Source organism: Amphiura filiformis, chromosome 5 (genome assembly GCF_039555335.1).
Source record: "Amphiura filiformis chromosome 5, Afil_fr2py, whole genome shotgun sequence".
Lineage (NCBI taxonomy): Eukaryota > Metazoa > Echinodermata > Ophiuroidea > Amphilepidida > Amphiuridae > Amphiura > Amphiura filiformis.
Genome location: NC_092632.1, coordinates 569,570 through 590,121, shown reverse-complemented (window position 1 = coordinate 590,121; position 20,552 = coordinate 569,570). Strand labels below are relative to the sequence as shown.

General features: G+C 37.2%; 1 protein-coding gene across 1 annotated transcript in view; it reads left to right on the top strand.

Annotated features, from left to right (window-relative positions):
* The first annotated feature begins 561 nt into the window (after window positions 1-561).
* The window catches only part of LOC140151720 (uncharacterized), a 50,041-nt gene continuing 30,050 nt past the window's right edge, over window positions 562-20,552 (top strand). Inside the window, exons 1-22 of the mRNA XM_072174058.1 lie at window positions 562-940; window positions 2,559-2,759; window positions 3,831-3,925; window positions 5,141-5,326; window positions 5,769-5,908; window positions 7,222-7,366; window positions 8,767-8,929; window positions 9,683-9,792; window positions 10,067-10,255; window positions 11,029-11,252; window positions 11,844-12,003; window positions 12,304-12,414; window positions 13,237-13,384; window positions 14,034-14,179; window positions 14,969-15,094; window positions 16,118-16,246; window positions 16,991-17,112; window positions 17,369-17,477; window positions 18,105-18,224; window positions 19,005-19,151; window positions 19,462-19,581; window positions 20,355-20,492. Of these exons, the coding sequence (XP_072030159.1) occupies window positions 2,584-2,759; window positions 3,831-3,925; window positions 5,141-5,326; window positions 5,769-5,908; window positions 7,222-7,366; window positions 8,767-8,929; window positions 9,683-9,792; window positions 10,067-10,255; window positions 11,029-11,252; window positions 11,844-12,003; window positions 12,304-12,414; window positions 13,237-13,384; window positions 14,034-14,179; window positions 14,969-15,094; window positions 16,118-16,246; window positions 16,991-17,112; window positions 17,369-17,477; window positions 18,105-18,224; window positions 19,005-19,151; window positions 19,462-19,581; window positions 20,355-20,492 (3,004 nt within the window). The 5' untranslated portion in view covers window positions 562-940; window positions 2,559-2,583. The remainder of the gene's footprint in view (window positions 941-2,558; window positions 2,760-3,830; window positions 3,926-5,140; window positions 5,327-5,768; window positions 5,909-7,221; window positions 7,367-8,766; window positions 8,930-9,682; window positions 9,793-10,066; window positions 10,256-11,028; window positions 11,253-11,843; window positions 12,004-12,303; window positions 12,415-13,236; window positions 13,385-14,033; window positions 14,180-14,968; window positions 15,095-16,117; window positions 16,247-16,990; window positions 17,113-17,368; window positions 17,478-18,104; window positions 18,225-19,004; window positions 19,152-19,461; window positions 19,582-20,354; window positions 20,493-20,552) is intronic.

Sequence of the window (20,552 nt, the reverse complement as noted above, 5' to 3'; positions counted from 1 at the left end):
ATCTTCCAACAAATCTTTTAACACATATTTTTTTTGTTTTTGGAGAAAATAAAAAATTGGGGGGGGGGGGTGATGAAGTTGGTGAATTCTCCATGACAAATAACATTCAATATTGAACATGGGGGAAATTATAATTATGTGTGATATTGTTGGAGAATTGCCAATCAAATCATTCGAACTTTTTTTTTCTTGATGGCTCACTACACTTATACTTACAAACTAAACCTAGAGACAAAGTTCTGGCCAGGGGTGCAAGGGTGTGACACACCCAAAAAGGACAATCTGAATAAAAAATGTTCACTTTTTTCTGTAAAAACATCCCTGTTGAAGAAAAAAATCACAGAACATCCACTTTTTGGTTAAAATGTTGAAATCTGCCCTTTTTAGAAGGAAAAATGCTTTTGAGCCCCTGACCCCCATTAAATCCTTGCTTTGGGCCTACCTTGAGATGTATTTAAAAAAATACAAAAAGTATCATTTGCACCCAGCAATGTCAGTGACCTATGTAGAAAAAACCCTACACATTGAGTGCTTGGAACACAAAAGTTCTTAAGTGCATTGATTTCTAAACTTTTTCTTAATCTAACCTGTATGTAGATGAATCAATGCTCTTCACTGGATGATGGGTTAACAATACCAAATCAGTTACAACAGGTGGACAGATAGGTGTAGTATACATGATTGCCAACAAGTATCTAATGCATACAATTGGGCTTCTTTTACTCATTAATACACATTGTGCTCCATACAAAAATAGTTGAAGCAATGACAATGTGCTACTTTGGGCTACTTTGAAACTTGTGTTGGTATGAAATAGTGGCAATCATGTATGTAGCTGAGCATCACTATCTCCTGTGTCTCCTCACACCTCACCTTGGAACTGACCAGGTAGCATCTCTGGGTTGGTACTGACCATCCCTCTATCTATTACAGGACACTGGTAAGTTGAATTTGTTCACTAGATTATTTCTCTAACAAGTTTAGATTACAATTATTTGAAACAATATTGATGGTGATTTCGGTACAGATCCTTGTGCTTGTGAATTAATGTGATTTGAAATGTTTTTTATTGAGATGATCATTTGTATCTCCTTGGCTCCCATCTCTTTGTTGCAATGATTGATATATTTGATTGATTGTTGCAATGATTGATACAGTACTGCTGGAATGGTCCATCATTTGCAAACATTGGCTTCAAGTGAAACTTTCTTGAAAACTATAAATCAATTTTGTCATCTAACCGGGAAATCAACCATCATATAAATGTTAGAAAGTTTGTTGGAAATTTAAAACCTAAAAGTGAAATGATACACCTTATAATACATTCTTGGTTCTTGGTTCGCCAAACAAAAATATTGACATGGCACTTTTGTTAGGTCTTAAAGATTGCTCTTTTTTTATTGTGGGGAGAGCGTTGCCTAATGATTAGGACACTTGCCATTGGGGCACAAGGTCCCAGCTTCAATTCCTGGCGGTGCAGATTTGCTGGCAACATCTGTAGATTAAATTCTGACTATCACTCGTCCCTTTGGCTCATTTAAAATTGGGAAAATGAATCATGAAAGCAGGGGATGTTGAAGCTATTGTTCATGTGTACAGAGAGCTATTATACCCATCCCGGTGTTTAAATGGACCCAATCAGCAATCTGCAATCGTCTTACTTGGGTTATCCAGGGTTGTCAAACCCAAATCAAATAAATAACCATGTGTCTAGTTATGATGCCTAGGAAGTTCAAACTCCTTGTTACTATGGACTTTTTTTTATTGCATAACAATATTTCCTGATTTGACTTCCAATGGGCTATCCATACACCCTATATGCCCTCCCACACAAGTGTAGATCGCCCATTCAGGTAACTGGTAAGTGAAATCTGCAATCCCTGTGTGTCTTCCTTAGTGCATTGATTTACAGGATTACATAGATTTCACAGGGGCGCATTGGGAATAAATGGCTAGTTTTATTGCCTGGTGGAGAGAGTGTGAAGCCATCTTTTATGCTATATGCTATGTCAATTTAATCAATCAACCAATTGATTTTTGATTCGAATTCTAATTTTATGATTTTATTGACTTCAAACAAAGGATTCGAACTAGAATCCCATACAGTAATGCAGCCTATTCAATATAAAACTGTTGGGATAAACCTGTGCACATAGATTATATCATTGTTACTTGAGAACTTGAGAACTCAAGCTGCTAATTTGTACATACGCATTCGATGCTAGAATAGGCCTACATTGCTATTGTTTTTTTGGTCAGTCAGTGTTGTTATTTATTCTGTTAATGTTGAAATGTGAATGAAAGTCATTTGATTGCCCATTTTGGAACAGTACAAAATTTAAGCAACATTTTTGACGCGATCGCCGGTCGTGATCGGCTCCGCTATGCTTACTTAAAATTATATGCTTTTGTTGAACAAAGTTGTGCATTCCGACCATGATTGCAGGCAACTACTACATATGTAGGTCCTCCATAACACCATAGGTTTTCAATGGGAACTGTTAAAGAATATTGTGCACATACATTAAATGATAAGTTTCTTATTTGTTTATTTGCAGATGGTTTACTAAATTGTACATCATCATGTCACTCCACGCGTTGATGTTTGTGATCTGTTCCATCATAGCTACTGTACACATTAGCAGTAGTATGTCAACTGATGGGATTGGTCAACTTGAACAGGCATTACAACAACAACTTCATACATATGCTTCTCAGCTAGAACACTCAGCAGCCCGCATACATGAAAGATATCAAAGGTAAAAAGAACATTCGATTATCATCATATTTTATCAAATTGATCTGGGAAGACTTTGGAGCAACTGCCTCTCCCTAAGAGATAAGGAATATGGTGTTTGATTTTAGGGCTAGGATTAGGGTTAGTATTTGGATTATGTTGGGCTATTCCACTTCAATCCATACACCCCCTGTAAAAGACATGACCTTAATCTTCTACACAGGGAGTTAACCTGAATGGATGACTCCATTTAAAATCTACATCCCCTGTGTGGGAAATCATATCTTCCATGCTTAGAGGGTGTATCCCATTATTTCAATATAGCTAGTAGTTGGTGCCGGGAGTTGGTGGTGGCAATCACTTGTTCTAAAGTTGTTACAAAGATCTTCAGCATATTTTGAATTTTCCCAAAGGCAGTATTATTTATCAATCCTATCATACACTACCCACAAAGTATTTGGCACAGTAGCAAATTGAGAACTACTTGGGACCCATTGAACTGCTGTGTTATTGCTTGTGAAAAAGTTTTCTGTGAAATTTTTTTGCATTAAAAAGGAATACTATGGGTACACATTTCTTATTCTTTAACACCAAAAGTGGCCTTTCTGCTATCAGAAACCAGCTTTTTGCCATGTAGACAAATAAACGGTATTATATCTCTCAGTCAGTAGTGCATGGCTTCCCATTGGGTAACATGCACTGATTTGGCTGATACTTTACTTCATATTAACCCTAACCCTTCCCAACAAAATCCAACAGCACAAAGCCACTGCACATGCATGCACCCCAGGTGGTGGATGATGGTCTTTATCTTCTCCCTTTATTCCTTCCTTCTCTCCTTTACCATAGCCAAAATGCATGATAGAAGTTGGGGTAAAGCTGATGTTTTTCATGTCAAAAATTTCCCTCAATTGCGCACTTTTTAAAAGTGGTTTTTCATTCATTCAGTCATTCAAATCTAAAGCAAAATGTAGGTTCTTTTCATCACAAGATTTTGTGTGTGAAGATTTCCAAATAGTCTTTTGTGCTTTACTTGTACCATACTCATATTATGTAGCCTCAAGAAAAAGTCTTACCACTATAATTTTTGTAGATCCAGAGTAATTCCCAGTGAACATCACAGGAGCAGACGAAGTGGGGACACTAGACATTCTTATGTTGCTGGTACAGGTGTTGGCAACAGAGAAGGTAAGAAGTCCACACATGGAATACAATTGAATCCATAGATTAAAATAACCCTAACCTGAATCTAGATAAGCGTAATAACCAGTGAACATCACATGAGCAGACAAAGTAGGGATGCTATACTATTCAGCAAATTACTTCAGCGGTGTCCATCTGCTCCGTCTGATTATCACGTAAAATGAACTAGGTCACACGTTGCTACGAAGTTTGACTTGCAAACGAGGTGCCGATGTGATGATGACATGATTCAATTAGCGAATCAGAACCCACTTCTGTATATGCCATAAATTATGCCAAATTGGCAACACCACTGAATTACTGTGCTGAAAACAACTATAGAAATTGTTATGTCACTGGCACAGATTGTGGAAATAAGGTAGGATATTGGTAGGATGAGATGAATAGTGGTACAGAATAAAGGAACAATCATTGATTCACTATTTTTGCATTACCATTTTTGAAAGAAATATAAATATGCCAATTGTGGAAATGGCAAATGTGAAAGCAGTCTAATAGGAAATGAAATCTGACAAGTTAATGATACATGATTTCATCATAAACTGAGCTCAAAAAGAAACTTAAAATTTTACACCTTGTGAATCACAAGGTCATATCTTAAAATACTGTCAAATAAAAATGAACCTAAATTACAGACAGGATTACCTTAATACTCTACTCAAAACATGTCAGTAACCAAGCAGTTGTCCAACTGACACAACAGCAAAATGCACCGTCATGGGACAGCTTCATGGACTTCCTTCACTTTCACAGCCCAACATTTGGCACCCAGGACAAAAAATTTGTGAGAAGGCACATAAGATCCTTGCACAGATGATAAAACGGTGCTGCTTTCGGCTTTTCATACACTTTTTTCATGAAACAGGGCTGGGCTGTGAATGTGGTCCAGGAAGCTGTCCCATGTCAGTGCATTTTGCTGTTGTGTCAGTTGGATAACTGCTTGGTTACTGACATGTGTTAAGAGTAGAGTATTGAAGTAAATCTGTAATTTTGGTTCAATTTGATGGACAGGATTTCAAGATATGACCTTGTGAAAAAAAGTTTCTTTTTGAGCTCAGTTTAGATTATCAAGTTTTGATAATCTATGATAATCTATTATTTCATTGTCATTATGTAAGTAAGGCTGACCTAGTTGGAAATGTGAAATATCTTGCAAACTAATGCATTTACACTCATGTGTCTATATTTTCTATATAACAGTTCTGCATTTAGAAACAATAAATGCTACAGCTGGAACAGCCCTAGATTTTGAAGTATCTGCATGGGAACATATCACTTTGAGTAACGGGGACGAATACCTAGCAACCATACAACTTAATAAAGTTGAAATCTTTCAATTAAACCTCACACTTGAAGCACCACTCACTAGTGTATTCACTCATCCAGGTAAGTTATCTCCATCTTTTACACATTTTAAAACTAAATAAGGTTAGTTATTGCATTAACAATAATTTGTTGATTTCAGTAGCATTATTTATAGTCTAGATGTGTGTTGTATTATGGACCTCATTGGGAGTATTCAAATGCAAAATGTGTTAATGATTATTGACCCATTAAAAAAAAAAGCGCAGTGATTTATAGTGCACTATGCACATGCACAATGCCTAGACGTTGATCTACAAGCCTCGGCACACTTTACAGGGTACACTTTAATGAGGTTAAGTTTCATGATACGGGCTCAAATTTGATGTCCTTATTTGGTAGCCCAATTGTGGGTCTGTTTTTTAGTGGTTTGTGCACATGGGTGTGTCCACACTAAAGCCTGGAGCTCAAGGCTAGTGACTATCTTGCTAAATTTTTATTCTATCATAATTGTTTTTATTTTCAGTTGTTGCCACTGCCATAGAATTTGTGCATTTAACCAGACCAGAGAGAGCTGGATTGAGTTCAATAGAGCAATCTTACATTGCTATTGCATCAGATACTGAAGTGGTGTTGTTTACTGTGGCTTTGAATGGAACTTTTCAGGTAGGGTATGCTAGGCCTGCAAAGCCTGTATGCATAAAAGTGGAGTGAGTCTAACTATAATGAAAGACAAAGATAAAAACAATTTATCGCGTCTGATGTCACTGTCAGTTACGATCCTTGATTGGTTAACACAGGTTAATCAGCACGTAAAAGGAAGACCGATCTATCTGGTGTTGATCGGAGAAAAGGAATAGCAGCAAATGGCGAAAAATTCTGTACTTTTACAAGGCAAAAAGCAGCTTTTGTAGGCATTGTGGACATGGTGCCTAAATTCGGTTAAGAAAGTTTCTTACTATACTCGTAAAAACCTAACTTTTGAGATGGTTTGCATGTCGAAAGGTGCTAAATTAACAATAAGGCGCCCGGTTATAAATCCGCGTTCAGCAAGTCATCATCCCGACACTTGTAAACAAATCGTGCTCGAGTTTGATTGACAGATGACGTCAGACGCGATAAATTCTTTTTATCTGCGTCTTTAATTATAGAACACTGGCATAGCTAGGAGGACAAGGGAGAGCATGTCTCCTTGGCGGGCGCCATCTTAGGGGCACATCTGGATCGACCAATTCGGTGCCCTCCCAATCCCAAGTGGTGAAAGTCAAAATTTCAACAATTATTTGAAAGACCTTTTGAAGATCAAAATTAAATTTGATTATTACCAAATTAGTAGTATTTGTTTACAAGTTTCAAGTAGGTCTAAATAAGCTGGTTAATTTGCACATAACTATCATGTGATGTGCATTTTAATTGGTTGATACTGAATATACACGCCTCTTGCAATATAACCACATTGAAAAGGTGCTTAGACAGATTCTTGCAAGATGATTAGTATTACTATTAGTACATGCAACAAGCTACAAAGCAATATCAGTACAGCTTTGAAATTTAAAGGTCTTGTATCATAGCATGAGCAAATTGTGGTCGTAATCATATTAATAGTACTTTTACCATGTACTCATCATTTTAAGACCCAATGTGATCACTGGAGAGGATTTATTTATAAATGTGATGCGATCAAGCAAAATCAGTCAGAACTCGGAAATATTGATTTTGAGATATAGCCTAACAAAGGAACTATTTCGTTTTGTTTTCTATTGTTATGGAAACTCTTTAATTGCTCATATCTTTGGAACTGGTTGTTCAATTGCAGTGGGGTTTTCTGCAAAATTTAGCTTTGCAAATGTTTGTTACTATCCTATAAGAAACTGAAAATTCAATATTTCCCGAGTTTCGACTGATTTTGCTTGATCGCATCACAAATGTTGATGTCAAGAAATAGACAAATCTAATTATCAAACCTTTTACATTTACAGCTTAGCCAAACCTTGGATGTGGAGGGAGTAACTGACATCAAAGCCTTATATATCAACTCCCTTAGTTACTTGGCATTAGGTAGAGCAGAAGACAACATAAGTGCTGCCCCCATCAAGTCACTGCTATACAAATGGAGTACAATGTGTAAGTTTTCCTCTTTACATGGATAGTGGGCGACATCGCAAACCACTGGCTGCCATATTGGAAAGGGCAGAAAAGAAATTTCACCTCACTGATAAAAAAAAAAAAACCATCCCCCACCCAACTCTGTATAAAGGTATACATTAAAATTGAATTAAAAAAATTTGCTTCCGGTAAAAAAAATTAGTTCAAGTCGCCATATTGGTGAGGGCAAAAAGCCATAGTCGGTGGTTTCAATCGGCACCTATCCTATTATGTGTGAGCCTGCTATCCATGTAGAGTTTCCAATTGACCCTTTGCACAGATCCACCATCTTGCTCCCAAAACAAAGTTCTCCTGCAAAATCGTGCGCAAAAATATTTCGCAAAAATCCATTTTTTTAAGTTTTCACCTTTCTGTCACGCAAAGTGTGCATGGTAATTGTGCATGCATATGAAAGGCGTATGCACACACAACGTCCACATACCTTGGGGGTAGAACTTGAAATGATTGTGCAAAGGGTCAATAGCATTATATAATCATCTTATAGATATTAGCATAAATATTACATTTGACATGTGTATGCCAATAATATTGTATCACTGATAAAGCTATGGTGATAACATCCACGGTTGTATTACTAATTTGCTTTTATTAGGTCAAAAAAAGTGTCACCCAGCTGCACAGATGTAGAAGGCATTTTTCATTGTTTCTTCCAAACTTTAGATATGGTTAAGATGCTAAAAACCATACAATTCTTCCATCAAATGCTTTTAAAACATAATTTTACTGATATTTGTGTTAAACAAAAAGTGGGGAAACTGACAAATGTGTACCGCAAAACAAACATGCACAGCAGCTCTGAGACACTATTTTTTTCTGTAATAGTAAGATCAACAATCAAGGTATGTTGCCAAGCAAATAAAAGTAGAACTCTGCTTGTTTACACATGTAGCCAATTTGGTTTGATCACCCTCAATTTCAAAATGGCTGCCATTTTCAGCATATTTGCCCTATAACTCGGCTTGTAAGCAGCATAGAAGATTAACAATAGTGCAATACCCATGTTTATGAAGATGAGGATTCCAACAATGCCATCACTTGAGTTGTAACTAATTTTTTTGGGTCGCCATCATTTTGTTTGTTTCAAATTGGAAATTTGTCCTTTTATAGGAGCACCACTTCTTTTTATGAAGAGTAGATTTAAGTTCATGCGAGTTACAAGACACTCACACATAAGTACATAAAAATACATAATACAAAATTAATGGCGGTTGCAGCAGCACAAGCCCAATAACGGCAATACAGAGCAAAATAGCTAATAACAGTACTATTGGCCATATTTCAAATTTCAAAATGGTTGCCATAAGTGATTGATAAGTTTTGACCTGATTGAGTACACCGTTTCTTTTGTCACACCATAGTTACTGTGTTTGAGTTATCACAAGAGCTTTCCACCTATGAAGCCATGTCAGTAGATTCCTTCACTATTGGAGATAATACATACCTAGCATTTGCTGAAAGGAATAACAATTCACTTGTATTCAGATATGACAGGAAGCTTAGTGTATTCAAAGTTTACCAGAGGTAAGTGGCATGAACAAGCAAACCAATCAAGGTGGGTTGGAGGGAGCATGAGCTGGCAGTGTTTGCACTCAAATATTGAGACAAATAAAGCGGACACACAAGAGGAATGGTATGAGTCCTATAAAGGAGATCCCAAAGCTTGATATAAGGGTTGCCATTTCAGTCCCATGTGTATGATTTCCAAAAGTTTAAACTGACTTTCAGCACAAAAATTCACTAACCTAGAATTTTCAAGGACTGGAATTGCCAACCTTATACAACGCCCTCATTCGACCAAAAGTTGCCAATAATCAACAAAAGGGCAAGTCCATCGCAACATCTTAGGACTTCTTCTGAGGAAGATGTGTGTCACACATCGAAAATTCAAGGTTAGTGAATTTTTGTGCTGAAAGTCAGTTTAAACTTTTGGAAATTGTTTATTACCAGCACGTATGAACTTACATTCGAGCATGTGTATGATGTTTCTTGGGAGAAACACCCAAAAGTTTTGATATTATTGGCCTTAAAAATACACAACACCTATGTAAGATCAATGTATTAATATTAAGAAGCACGTTGAAGTTTTTAGTTAAATAGCCAAAACTCATGCCACCCCACTCGCCTTAGTCCCTGTGCATGTCAAATAAGGCACCGACTTGAACATGGGCACCACAAGCATACAACTTGCCTTAATTTAATATAAATATATCAGATATCAGATATAGGTCTTGGTCTGGGAGATACTAGTAATGTTTGTTATTTGTTACTTTGCAGACTGGAGGTGGTTGGTGCATCTCATGTGATATACTTTACATCAGCATACACGCACTTCTTATTATTCAACATACCTCCAAGGAATATATCAGTATTCTACAAGTGGCAATGTAAGTTGATACACTACTCAAATAATTGAAAGATTAAAAGGATTAACACTCTCCATACAGGTGTAGAGATGGGCAGGACAAACCTATGTAATGTTTAAAACAAGACTGCCAAGAGGTTACATGGGGGTTTTGCTTAAAACCCCTTCAGGAGCCAATCACACAGGTTTTTGCTGCACAACAACGAAAAAACAATTCATGCCAATTTTTGCAAGCGGCATGAAAAATGCATCAAAATGAAAATGGGGTGCAATTTTCTCATTGTTTTTCTTTGCAGTCAGAGCATTCTATGAATTTCAAGAGGTTTCAACACCTAATGGCAACTCTTGGACAGAACTTTCCCCAACCAATTGTCAGGATGATTCATTATTGCTCCTCTCATCTGGACTTCCATCACCAGACAGTATTAAGATGTACCAGTTTTATCTCGCGGAGCATGGGTTTTATTCTGCTCTCTCTAATGGCGGTAAGTCAATTTACAATTTTTAAATTTACCTAGGAATGCTTTGGAAATAAAGTGGAAATAATTTGACCCAGTCAAGGGGATTAACATTTTGTATATGTAGTTTACATTGATGATACAGTAATATATTCAGTTGTGAAAGATTTTAATACCTGACCATGTTTCATTCTCTGTTACACTCTGCCTCTAGTGATTTTTATTTTTATTTGAGCTCTTGTGATATTTTGATGACTATAGCTTTGGAAATGCAAAATCATGAATATTTCCTGATACTTTGATTCAAACCCTTTTTTAAAATGGGTAAAAAACCTTTTGAAGAGCAAGTCACAAGACCTGCGCTCAATGTATATGTTGTAGTTGACTACTATTCCATACACTGTTAAACATTTCAAGGATAAAATACTAACCAATTACGAGTGTGTTGGCATGATTGGATTAACTTGCGTGTTATGCATGCGCAGACGCTGGCACACATGTAGTGCAGAAGCTGGTGTACATCTCGCAGTGTACGCCAAAAATCATCACGTTATGCAATGTCTGGCTGTGTTTATTAAACCGAAATACCTACTGTAGAGAAACCACAATAAACCATTGCAGTCAGGATTAGCTTCCAAGACATACGCAAGGATAAGCTTTTTTGTGAGCAGCATCATTGGGGGGCTTGTACATGTACTTGTACAATCAAGTTCCAGATTCAAAATTTAAGTGCGGCAATATTGAAAATGATCAAGAATTTGGCGATTATTACCAAATTATTCTTTGTATCTCCTCCTTAGCTTCCTTGCAGTTGCTAGATGATGGATCCATTGTGGGAGCTTCAAGTGCAATAATGATTGGTGATGGTGGGGATCCGTTATATATAGCAGTTGCCTTTGATAGTAATGATCCTGCAAATAATAACCAGGCTTCTATATTACAAGTAACAGCATCTATCCAACCTGTCAAAGACCCATTACAAGAGGAGATTGAAGTATTACAAGAAGAAATCGCTACTCTAACGGTAAGAGCACACCCAGGGGTGCATGGGGTACTCCATTGATAAAAATGCTTAGAGCTCAAATTGAGTAAAATAACCAAAAGTCTTGAAACTGCATATGGAGCTTGATGGGAGAAAGGGGTAGCAGGATATCTTACCCTTACAAGAATCCTTTGAAATATGATCACTTAATTGTCTCAAGTGACACTCTTATTACTTTGTACAGGTTCCCTTTGAGAATGGGTCGATAGTCAATAAATAAACATATTATGCAAGATCTAGATGTGCTCTGTTCACTAACACACTTTTTGTCACTATCGACCCATGTTGCAGTAGATAGCAAATCAGGAAATAAAATTGAAATTGAAGAAATGCATTGTGGGAAGATATCTTATATTTTACACCCATCTCCATTGATCCTTCATGTCAAAGAAATCTATGCCACTGATTTTTATGGTCAATTCCAGAACTATAGATTTCACCCTAGGATTTATCCCACTCTTTGAACCTGCAAATCTATTCAACTGTAAAACTGATACCAAACAAATATCCCAAGGAGCTGAGGAGAACGAACCATACATGTATAGATAAAACCATCTTATTTGATTATTCCAGAACTCAATGGATGTATACGAGGCAGATGTTAACAGCACCCAGATCCGTCTAGCAGATGCTGTGACTTTAGATGGAGATCAGGAGATTGCCGGCCTTAAGGACTTTATTGGCATTGTAACTATTAATGGCTCAGCTACAGTGGCTGAAATTGCAGTGGAAGGTAAGATAGACACAACCCACACTTACAATATCCTAGAGGTTTGTGACCAGATTTGTCACAAACACCTAGGATACAACTGCTAGCATTGCAAAGCTACTGAAAGACCTGGACTGGGATTCATTGCCAAGAATAGCCAACATGATGCAATTGTGACGTATTGCAGACCTCTGCAAACCAAGGATGGTGCTTGTTTGCATGTACTGCCAGGTAGGTCCATGTTGTCCTCATTTTCAGGCCAACACCGACCTTGCAGACAACATCTTCAAATATTGATTTTGATTTGTATTGTTGTCTTTGCAGGTGATGCAAATGTGCCCATTGCTCCAGGAGAAGATGGTAACTTGAATATACTGGATGAGAGACTGAGCAACCAAACAGGACTCCTTGCTGATATTACTACGCTACTCAATAGTAAGTGTAGCAATAGTTATGTACCAGAGAAGATATGTTACCCTTCCCAGAATCCTTTGCAACTTGCTGCATTACCTCATTTCATCAAATGACACTCCCATTACTTTCTTCAGGATCTCATTTCATTTACATTTGTAAAAATTCCCTTTATTTTCATTTTGTGAATAGACTGCATGATAGTCAATAGACATGCATAAGGCCAAAAACATTTACCAATCATGGTTATGTACAGTACTATCTAACAATCTTCAATATTTTGAATATTTGCCCTCATGCGACTGCCAGTGGGTTGCTTGTGTAGGTGTGTGTGTGTATCCGCTGTAAAACAGAGGTGCTTGCATAAAAGCGAGGATAGCGTATGCAAAGACAGGTTATCTTTTACATAGGCAGACCTCAATCTATATTTATTGTGGGTAGGGGTGTTTGTATGGGTTATAATGAGGATATATCCTTAATACATGCCCATGATTTGACAGGGGCTGGTAAGGTATTCCCGGACTAGGTAGGAAATGACATAAAAAACTTGCCAAGCTGGTCAAAATTGCCCCCTTTGTAGCTGACTGAAAATTGTTTGGTGTTCATATGTTATGTTACCGTGATTCATTTCAAGTTGGGGGTTTATCCTTTGTTTCATTAGCAAAGCGTAGAAATATTCTATTGAAGGACAATACAGTTGTGTTCCATTAGCAGCTCAATTCCACACCAAGGATACCCCGTGTTAGTTCAAGTTATTGTATTCACTTCTCCAATGATGGAACAAACAAAATTTCAGCAATTTTACTTGTAATCTGTGACCTATTTAAATTGCTTTTGCTTTATCAGACGCTGTTACCTTGGATACAAACCAATCAGTTACTGGGCATAAGAATTTTACAACAGTGATTATTGATGGCGCTCTTTTTACGGGTAATCTGACAGCAAAGGAAATCAACGAGCATGACATACACCAGTTACATATGGATGCTGTTCGGTAAGCTTATTGCAAATAATGGGATAATAATAGGATTTCCCTTGCCTTTTATATCCCCCATTACATAACCTGAAATTAACATTTTCTGGAAAATGTTTTGTTTTGTGTTTGCTGGGTATAGAGCATGTGGTTGTGATATCAAATTTATTTTTTATATATATATATAATTATATTGAAGGAAATAAGATGGAAATAAAATCTATAAATGGGACGGTATGTTGCTAGTTTGGCAGTTTGAGAATGGGCTCTTCCAGATGAATTTTTAAACCCCCTAAAGAAGACATGATCTTAATCATTCACACAGGGAGTGTGAATTTCAAACGGGGTTATACCCTCTATGGGCAACTCTATACCCAGTCTTCCAATATAGGGGGAGTTAGGATTTCAACTGGAATAGCCTAATGTCAGAATGCACTATGCAAATCCAACATGGTAGCACTCACTGATTGGATGAAACATTTACCGAACAGTTGAAATGTAATTGGCTGATAAAATATTCAGATGTTTATATGACCAAGGTTTCCTGTGCTATGGGTTATTGACCCTAATCTTCCTTTCCTAACACCTCACCAAAATAGACCTGGGGCATTTGTGCATCCAGTATCAAACCTGCTAATAATTTGATTGTATACATATGTACTTTTTACAGATTGGATAAGGCACAAACTATTTATGGCCAAATAAACTTCACCCATGATGTGAACATAACCTCTGACCTCAATGTCACAGGTGAAATAAATGGATTGGATCTGGAGGCAGATGTTGTGCTGACAAACAAAGAACAAACTGTTACAGGTAAACGGCTGATTCACACAATTTGTGTATTTTTTATACACTTTTGAGAGAATAAAATCACTACATGTTTAATTTGTCGGCAGATCCACCATGAGCTGTTGTGATGTAGGGGTGTGAATGCAACATGTAGGTGCGAGTGCACACTGGTTTTTTCTCTACTACAGACCTGCCAACTGTCCCTCATGAAAAAGAGGGCCGACAGTCCTTTCTGAAAATTTCAGTGATGGCATATTTAAATTTAAATGTAAGAACAGCAGAAAATAATGCATTCTATTGTGATAAATCTGGACCTGTAAAACCTTCCCTGAAATCTGTAAATTTTTGAAATTGTCAGTACCTGGTTTGTGTACATGTACAAGGTTTTGGCCTCAATGTCCCTCTTTCTGCAGACTTTGGTAGGTTGGCAGGTCTGCTACTATATTATAGTGCCAGTTTGCCTGAGCTCCAATTCTTTATGCATTTTATTGTATTGTATAATTTGTATTGTATTTTTAAAGGGCCCTATTTATGGATATTAACCAAATAACCAAATGACATATAACCAGAACAGTGATATCCAGTGCACCCGCTTCACCCTCTCCACTCGGGTGTCCATTGCAGTTTCATTTTTTTTCCAGAATAGTACATTTTCATGACCATATTTGGAATTGGCATGAAAATGAGTAGGCCCCTACAAAAAGCCTAGGATTGGTTAAGTGGTTCTTCAGATGGCTCTTGATATTTTGAGAAAAAGCACTGAATGTTGGGCAAAAGAACTTCATGTTACATTTCTTTTGCATTGTTTTTCAGCTTCCAAAATATTTGATAACAGTGTGGCAGTAACGGGTAGCATCAACATGACAGCTGGCTCCAATGTGAATGGACTTGATGTATCTCAACAGGTCGTTACCCTCATTGGTGACTACACGTTGGCAGGTTGGTTATTTTACTCTACTCCATTTTTGTTGCAGTTATTGGTTTATTTTTATTCTTTACCAAGGAGGTTTTTTGTCTATTTCCGCCACTGATATCTCTATGGGATATTTAATATCATATCATATCATAAAATTCAGAATCGCGGTTGTCCAACAAATACTACGAATTTGACCAATTCCAAAATCCGGTTTGGGTTTGATAAAAATTGATCATACACTATATGGCTTCAATGCACTGAGATTTATAATGAAAGACAAGAGATAAAGACTAGTTCGCATCTGAAATTCTGACAACTATAGAGAGAAAATGTTGTACTTCGCAGGTCTGCAACCAATCAGTGTGCCTTTGCCCTGACGTCGGATGCGATTTCTTTATCTCAGTCTTTCATTATACATAGTGTACATGTGTAGTATTGTGTACCTACCAAGTTTTTTGTTATTAAACCATAATTTTTGATGGAATGGCGGCATAATTGGGTGCAGGCTAGAGGTCACGGGTGCAAATTAGTACGGACTTGTGTACTTGGATAAGGCCATTGTCCTACTCCACCCTGTTGTAATGGGGAGTAGTTAAGGTTAGCAACTGCTGCGATTTGGTAGTTCACAGCATCTTACGAATGGTAGTGAGCTTTAGCAAAATTTGCATTGATCATTTCATAGCGAGCATGTAGAATTCAAATATCACAAAATACTTTTGTAGGCCCTGTGGTTCTGGAGTTATGTTGTAAAGAGGACTGAAACAACAACACTTTTGTAAAACATACATAATTCATTAGCAACAATAAATCAAGCATGTTTTTAAAGTATGATTTGTAGAATGAACTTTGCAAAACATTGAAGTGTTATTTTTCAATAATATGTTGATTTTGATAATGAAAATTTTTTGGCTGTTTCAACCAACAATACATCACGTACCCTTAATTCATTGGCTATCAGCGACTTGCTCTTGAAGCCTGTCAACAATGAAGTAGGTAATGAATTGGTCAGCATTTTACTTAATATATGTGTTTCTTTATCATTACAGGCAATATAGTATTCCAAGATACAATGAACATCGATGGGGGTATCAGTACATCTGGTAATATAGATGGAGTGGATGTAGCTCAACTTGCATCAGATGCGATGACTCTAGCTGGCAACCAAACTATACAAGGTAAGAACATTTTGATAGGAAAACTAACCCATATATTAATGTATAGCACAAGTACAAAAGATCATGGCACTTTAGGGAACATAGCTGGTAACAATGGCCCAAACATTGCATTAAATTATAGTGGACAATAGCCCCAGTTTAAGAATAGACACAGGTCAAAAACTTATGTGACACGATCAAGGGAATGAGTCGGATGTCGCTAATATTGAGATATTGGCAAAGAAAGTGTTAAAATTCTTTTGTTTTATATTGTTTTCAGCGATTGATAAATTAATGTAACTTCACAAAAGAAAACTTGGGGTTTTTAGTTTCTAAAAGCTCTAAATGTCCTCATATGTAAAACTCATTACATATAGGTATCTAGGCACTATATCGACATGGTACCACAGTCGGCCTGCATGTTTTTGCTGCAATTTATATTTAGATTAGAAAAAAAGCATAGTGATTTACAGTTCGCGACGCACAACACTTGGACGTTAATCCACATGAATTGCACACCCTAAACCATTCGACTAAAGCATCATAGAAAATTTGCTTTTTTATTCCCTGTGATGACAGGAACAATTTGAAATACATTACAACATAATGTGACTACTTTTTAGCCCCACTGGGACCTTCATAAAAACACTAATGTAGGAACGTAAAATCCCAAACCCATAGCGCCATGCACTACAAAGTTCACTTTTGTCATTTTGTATAAAGTGTGATTTACAATTTATGTATTAAATTGTTTGTATTATACAGGTAGTGTCACCATTCAGTCTGTTGCAACATTTAATACCGATGTACAAGTCACAGAGTTTATCAATGATGATGATCTTTCTGATATTGAGCAGCGAGCTTTGAAACTTGCTGAGAATAGACAGGCAAGTATAATTTATGTCTAATTATATTCACAGCTATACCATTTTTCACCCTAAAATATGTGGCAGTGCCGTTAACGCAGCGGTTTCGCTCCTGAATCTATGCGTGTGTTACACCAGCGCTTTGATTGAACGCTAGTGATTTGAGGCTGTGCACAGTGAAATTTGCACGGATGTCATTGCCCAAGTGTCCATGAGATTACACTGGTGCTTTACCAATGAAAATTGAGATTGAGAATCGGTTTTGTTGACATTGTAGGTGACGGGCAAGAAGACGTTTAATGGACCAATTAATATAGATGGTAACCTACAAGTGGATGGAACAGTGGATGGATTGGATTGGCCAAACGACATCCTTACTATAAGAGGCAAGTAAACAGGAATTTCAAGAATCTAATGCATATAATATTTTGCATCAGGGGTACTGATATCCATGGTCTTCCCACTGAAAAGACATGCATGATTCTTGGCAGGGGGAAAATGCTCAAGAACCACAAGACAAATGGAAATGTGATTATTGGCTTCCTTGGCTCATTTGTACTTTGTTTGTTAGTTAAATGACTAAATATGAAAAAGCAGTGTCCAAGGAAGCCATTCTCTCAGTCGATGTTGTCCCATCTATTACTCATTTTCACGTCAGTCAATGGAACACCCTTGCAAAATCCTTATAGTTCCAGTCAATTTTCTCAGCATAGAGAATATTAATTTGCCTTTTCTTTTGTAATTATTGGATGTTATTTTTCTTGATAAAAAACTTGGGAATTCACAAGAGCCTCCAAGAGGTATTTATTTTATATCATATTTTGGGATTTTTCACATTGAGTGCAAGGATGCAAGATTGAATGGCCAAATCTGGGCAAAAACAACCAATGGGGTGAATCGATCTAATGCAAGTGATGACATACCGACTGACCAAATCCTCCCAAAAATTTGGCCACTAAATCTCGGATAGCTTGCAAGAGTTTTAGTTAATGTTATCACGATTTATTCCACAGGCAACAACACCATTACTGGAGAAAAGACGTTTCTTGGTACTGTAAATGTCACCTCATCGATCAGTGTAACTGGTACAATAGATGGTTTGGACTTATCCGAACAGGTTGTCACACTGTCAGGTACGAACACACCTAGCAATTCTACTCATCTATAGTGGGAATTCCAATTGAATGAACGCAGCTTTTAATAGCGTGACGAACATTTGCGTACACTGTGCGATGTACGCCAGCGTGTGCGACTGTGCGTGAGTAACGCGGAACCACCATGCCAACGCACTCGTGATTGGTTAGCATTGTATCCAAGGTCGTATGCGTTAAGCGCTTGAAGTTTGAAATACGCGATATACAATCGCGTTGGATCGAGTACAGCTGTTGAAAGCTGCGCTCATTCAATTGGAATTCTTACTATAGATCCTTGTATTCCACACAGTAAGACTCTAGAATGAGTGACTTGTTCTGAAATTATAATACAACATCTCTTGGTCAATTACCATTTTGATAATATGGGGGAAATGGTTGCTGGCAGTACCTGCATATTTAATTGATCCTGTCAGTCACTTGTTGAAAAGGCTGAAAAAATTAAAACTGCAGCCATGATCAGCACACCAAGTTTTGTGGGTAGTTCTTTGTTCAGGAGAATGGTGTATTCCAGTTGAAATCCATACTCCACCTACACAGGGAGGGTTTCAAACTGGGTTACATGAATGGGGCTATTTGAATATGAAACTCCACTTCACCTCTGTGTGCGAGATCATGTCTTCCGTAGGGTGTATGGATTTCAACTGGAATAACCCAGTTTAAAGCCAAATTTTTCCAAGGAGAAGAGAATGACAATGCTGGGACTGTCACACACCAGCACCTCACTGATTGAGCTAACTTGATGTTTGGTTTTAATTCTAGGCAACCACTCTATATCAGGTGTGAAGAATTTCAGCAGTGGTATTCGTGTTGATGGCGATGTAATAGTTGATGGCACAGTGGATGGAGTAGACGTGGCTAATCTTAATGCTAGTGTAGTAACTTTGACTACGGATCAGACAATACAAGGTACATGAGTATGAAGCATTATTAAAGCAGTGATCAGTCTTAAAATGAATTGGGTTTGTTGGTCGTTGGCTGTGTTCGTCCTTCCATCCATTGTTGGTCGATTGGATAATGCATTTGGAAGTCAAATCTAGTCATTAGCAATTACCATTTGGATAATATGGGGAAATGGTTGCTGGCAGTACTTGCATATTTGATCCTGGCATACACTTGCTGAAAAGACTGAAGGTTGATTACACTTGGGTAGTAAGTCAGTTAGTTAATCTTGAATTATGTTTTAGTACTCAAATATTGCAACTTGTCTATCATACAGGTGCGGTGACATTTGGAGATTCAGCAAATTTCCAAGACAACTTATCTGTAGATGGTTTGGTTAATGATGTCAATATCACATTCCTGTATCTAGATGCAGTATTCAATGATAAGGGAGCAGGTAAGATGACCATGCATGCAAATATTACACAATCAACCAGAACTACCGAAGAAATGCTCTATCTAGACCCAATGAATGACAGTGGTAGAATCATGTGATCCAACCACACAGTTTCCCTGCAAACACTGAAACACTTGCTGTATAATACTTAGTTTTACTTCCTACTGTTTCCTGCATCTCATTTGTCCTGGTGAACAGATAGCATCACTTAATATACACACCTTAGGGGTTCAACATTATGCATTACACGGGTTTCAATGGGAAAAGGGCTAATTTTGGGTGTAATTTTCTCATATTCAGAACTCTCACATGCCACTAATATCAGGTGAAAACTATATGATTTCGATGCCAAATGATCAAAAACTCAACATAGGTTGACCTGAGACTTTTCTTGTTTTAACGCACTGAACCAAAACACCTTCAAATGGCAGTGCGCCCTGAAAGTTACAATATAGTAGGGCGAATATTAAAAACGAACCTGTGCGTATGAATTTTGGCACTATTACAACAAAAATGTCATGAGAGAAAATATACCATTTTGAAGCATCAAACCCTAAAAAGTACTTTTTTGGCTATATAACTTGATCAATTTCAGCAATTTTAATGCAGTCTTTTCAGATGCCATACAAAAAAATAGTTGTCGTATTTCCATGTATCACCCAGGCCTATTAATGGTATATAACCTTTAGTGCATTTGAACTGGTTAACAGATTGCATCACTGAATATAGAAACCTAAGTGCATTTTCAACATTTTCATGGTTCTTTGTTGCAGTTCAAGAAATCACAGCACAGAAGACATTTGCCAATGAGGTGTCTGTACCATCAGGATTTATTGATATTGTTGGCCTTGTCAATGGTAATAACATGACACAGGACTTTCTGGATAAAGTAACGGATCAGGTTGTCACAGGTAAGCAAATGTTAGGTGACATTCTATATATTGTTGGCCTTGTCAATGGGAATTGGATCA